Source organism: Ochotona curzoniae, unplaced genomic scaffold (assembly GCF_017591425.1).
Source record: "Ochotona curzoniae isolate NIBS_2020 unplaced genomic scaffold, NIBS_Ocur_1.0 contig_472, whole genome shotgun sequence".
NCBI lineage: Eukaryota > Metazoa > Chordata > Mammalia > Lagomorpha > Ochotonidae > Ochotona > Ochotona curzoniae.
Window position 1 is genome coordinate 167,012 of NW_024466366.1, and position 3,203 is coordinate 170,214.

General features: G+C 41.6%; 1 protein-coding gene across 1 annotated transcript; it reads right to left on the reverse strand.

Moving 5' to 3' along the window:
• Positions 1 to 298: 298 nt before the first annotated feature.
• Positions 299 to 1,215, reverse strand: LOC121161210 (putative vomeronasal receptor-like protein 4). Its single transcript, XM_040987518.1, is given in 2 exon segments — positions 299 to 435; positions 438 to 1,215. Coding segments are annotated over 2 exon segments (915 nt in total).
• Between the last annotated feature and the right edge of the window lie 1,988 nt (positions 1,216 to 3,203).

Sequence of the window (3,203 nt, forward strand, 5' to 3'; positions counted from 1 at the left end):
TATTTTCCTTTTTCTTCAGACTCAGAATGCCAACTAAACAACAGCCCCAGCTGTATAAGCAGGAAGGTAAAAGAAATATGACAAAGAGAACAGAATGGGAAACAGAGGAATCTGTATTTTCTTCTTCCTGGAAGGCCTGAACAGGCATAGATTGCCTGGTACCAAATTTATTTTTAAAATAAAGCCCGTTTGCACAACTTTGATGGATTTAATATTATGATGAATGCAAGGAAAGGCAAACCCTAGAAACAAATCTTTCATACCTGAAGGATTGTGCAGAAGCAGTTCCTTGAGGTTCTCAGTGAGCACTCCAGCATTCAGTAATATGAATACCCCTGCTGATCAGGACAAAGGGACTCAGACTGCAATAACCAACTTCTAGAAGTATTTTAGCATGTAATGTGGTTGATTCCTCTGACAATGTGATCCCTGTGTGAGGGACAAAATGAAATCTGTCCAATAAAAGAACAGGAAACAGGTCATGAGAATGAGAGTACTCTGAGTAGCTCCAATCTCTGGGCTGTGATATTTGGCACACTTGGAGCTCTGGAGGTAGAGGACACGCCTGTGATGTTTGTACAAATAGACAGCCATGTACAGACTGCTCCAGTACATGAGACTCTGAAAGGTGAAATCCCGGAGAGCCATGAGGCACAGGAAGAGCCACCTGATGATTTGTGGAGCTGGCAGCATGTAGCAATAACCAACATACATTCTAACATTAGATTCATTCTTGTTGTTAACTGCTGTGATGTAGTGCAGCAAGTTAGAGCTTATGAGAAAGCTAAAGACCCAGAAGAGGAGGAGGTGGGGAAGAACCTGCCATGCAGTGTGTGGTTTGAACTTTCTCCACAAGGTGTTCCTGGGACTGATGGTGATGGCTTGGACAATGCTGAGGAAGCAGGTGGTGCAGATGGAGATGCCCCGTGCCACCCTACTCAGGTAAACCATGATTTTGCAAATAATGTCACCTAGTAGGAAGTTACTAAAATACACCACTGTGGTTATATCTCTGATCCCTGTGGTGCAAATAATGACAATGTTCGAAATAGCCAATTGAATGAGGATAAGATCTATGGAAATTTTCTCACGACTCAGGACTAGTATACGTACATGTTTCAAAAACAGAAGCACATTTCCCAAAATTCCAAGCCCCGTGAAAGAAAGGAAGCTCATTTTCCAGATGAGGTGACTTTGTGTATCTTCTGACTTCATGGAATGAACTAGAGAAAACTTGCAGAATGCAAAGAAGTGAGCATGACAGTTTCAGATCAGTGGATGTGCTTTGGACTTAGTGAAAAGAATAGTATTGCAGCAACATGTCCATAGATGATTCCTTGTCTATAGAATAAAACTTATCTTTCCTTTGGATTTATTTATTTTTTAAAATGAAGGTATACAGAGAGAAGGAGAAAGAGAGAGGGAGTCTAGCATTCCCAAAGGTTGCAGGTACCCAAGGTCTTGAGTCATTTTCTGATGATTTCCCAGTCCATAATCAAGAGGAATCAGAAGTGAAGCAACCGAAGCTAGAACTAATTACCAAATGGAATAATGCTGCTGCAGGTGTAGGATCAGCCTGTTGAATCACCATGCCGTCCACAGTCTCTCATCTCTACTTGCTATCTTCTTTTTGTCTTCTTTCTGCTGAAACAAAGACGGTGAGAGCTACAATTTAAGCATAAATCTGCGTTAGTGCATTATCCTGCCTTTTCACAGAAGCCTTCTGTGTATCAATTACATCCAAATATACTAGCAGTTTGTTACAAGAAACATGTGGACTCAGTGACAACAGCCCTTCATCAGGTCTAAATCAGGATCCTGAGGTCCTTGCATTTTACTGCTCACAATTCAGCAACTTACCCATGTGGTCTGTGCTGGTATCTGATGGGCATCCTCCTTACAGCTCCACTGAATTTTGGGAAACTAACCATGCACAGAGAGTGAAATTCTGCATATTCTCACTTATCTATGGGAGTGAAGATTTCATAGTAAAATGTTAAACACACACAATAGTTGCATAGGAGGGAAATGAAAATCAGTGACAGAAGGATGAGACTTAACAGGAGGAGTAACTTTGACATTCTATAGCTCAGCAAAATACGAATGATGAACCAGCATCAATGCATGTTTCAGAGCAGCTCATAGGATTTTAAATATTCCCAACACAGGGAATGACAAACTGGGAAGTATTTAAACACAGCAGTTTTCAGGCTCTGATTTTATCATATTTTATTTAGCACTGAAATGTCATGTTCTAGCCTGTGAATTGATGCAATTAATATATTTATACTATTAATAAAATCTAAATATAAGAATCGTATGTACCTTTGGTATGAGTGGAAGCATCTCAGAAGAACTACACTTGACGTTTTTAAGCTCATTGCCCAGTAGCTAACAGAGAGGGAAGGAAAGGCCCCTTGCCCAAGGTGGAAGTGGCAGAGCTGAGGCTTCTGTGCTTCTCCACCTCTGGGGAGATCAGAGGAAAGGTTTTGTCATGGCTTTGTTTTCTCTGCTTTATATTCCTGTGTACCTTGTCCTTGCTCTCCATCTGCTTAAAGAAAACTACCATGTATGACCCTAAAACTGCAACCTGGATTCCTCAGTCACTAACTTGCATCTGTTACCAGACAGTGCTTTATATTACCAAGATTTACTGAGAGAATTAGATGGGTAGATGCATGCAATGCTCTTGTCAGTACCCAACATGAAAAAAGACTGATTTCCTAAACAAACCTGTCTGTGTTGTCCTTACACTAGTTGTCACATTTGGTCAATTATCTATACTTAGTTACTGAGTCATATCTTGGGTCTAAAAAAATGCCAGAAAACAATTAATCATAAAATGCCACAAAGTACTGAAGGACACCAGAAGGAAGAGACATTAAAATTAAAGCAAAAATAAATAAATAAATAAATAAATAAAAAACACCCTAGTTTTGGGAGGGAAGGTATACAAGCGCCAGGGTCCTGTGAGAGGAAGAGCTCCCCATCTGTGCTCAGAGTGCACTGCCTGATGCACACTGCCTCCCTCACACCTGAGAAATGCAGCAGCTTCAGACTCAGGGCATCAATGCCTCTGCTGCACACAGACTCCCTCCAGGGCCGGTACTGCTGAACACACTCGGCAGCGATAGCCACCCTCTCCCTGGTCAGTCACACCTTCCTCTTCCACGGGGAACAGGGACCTGAGCACCTACCCACTC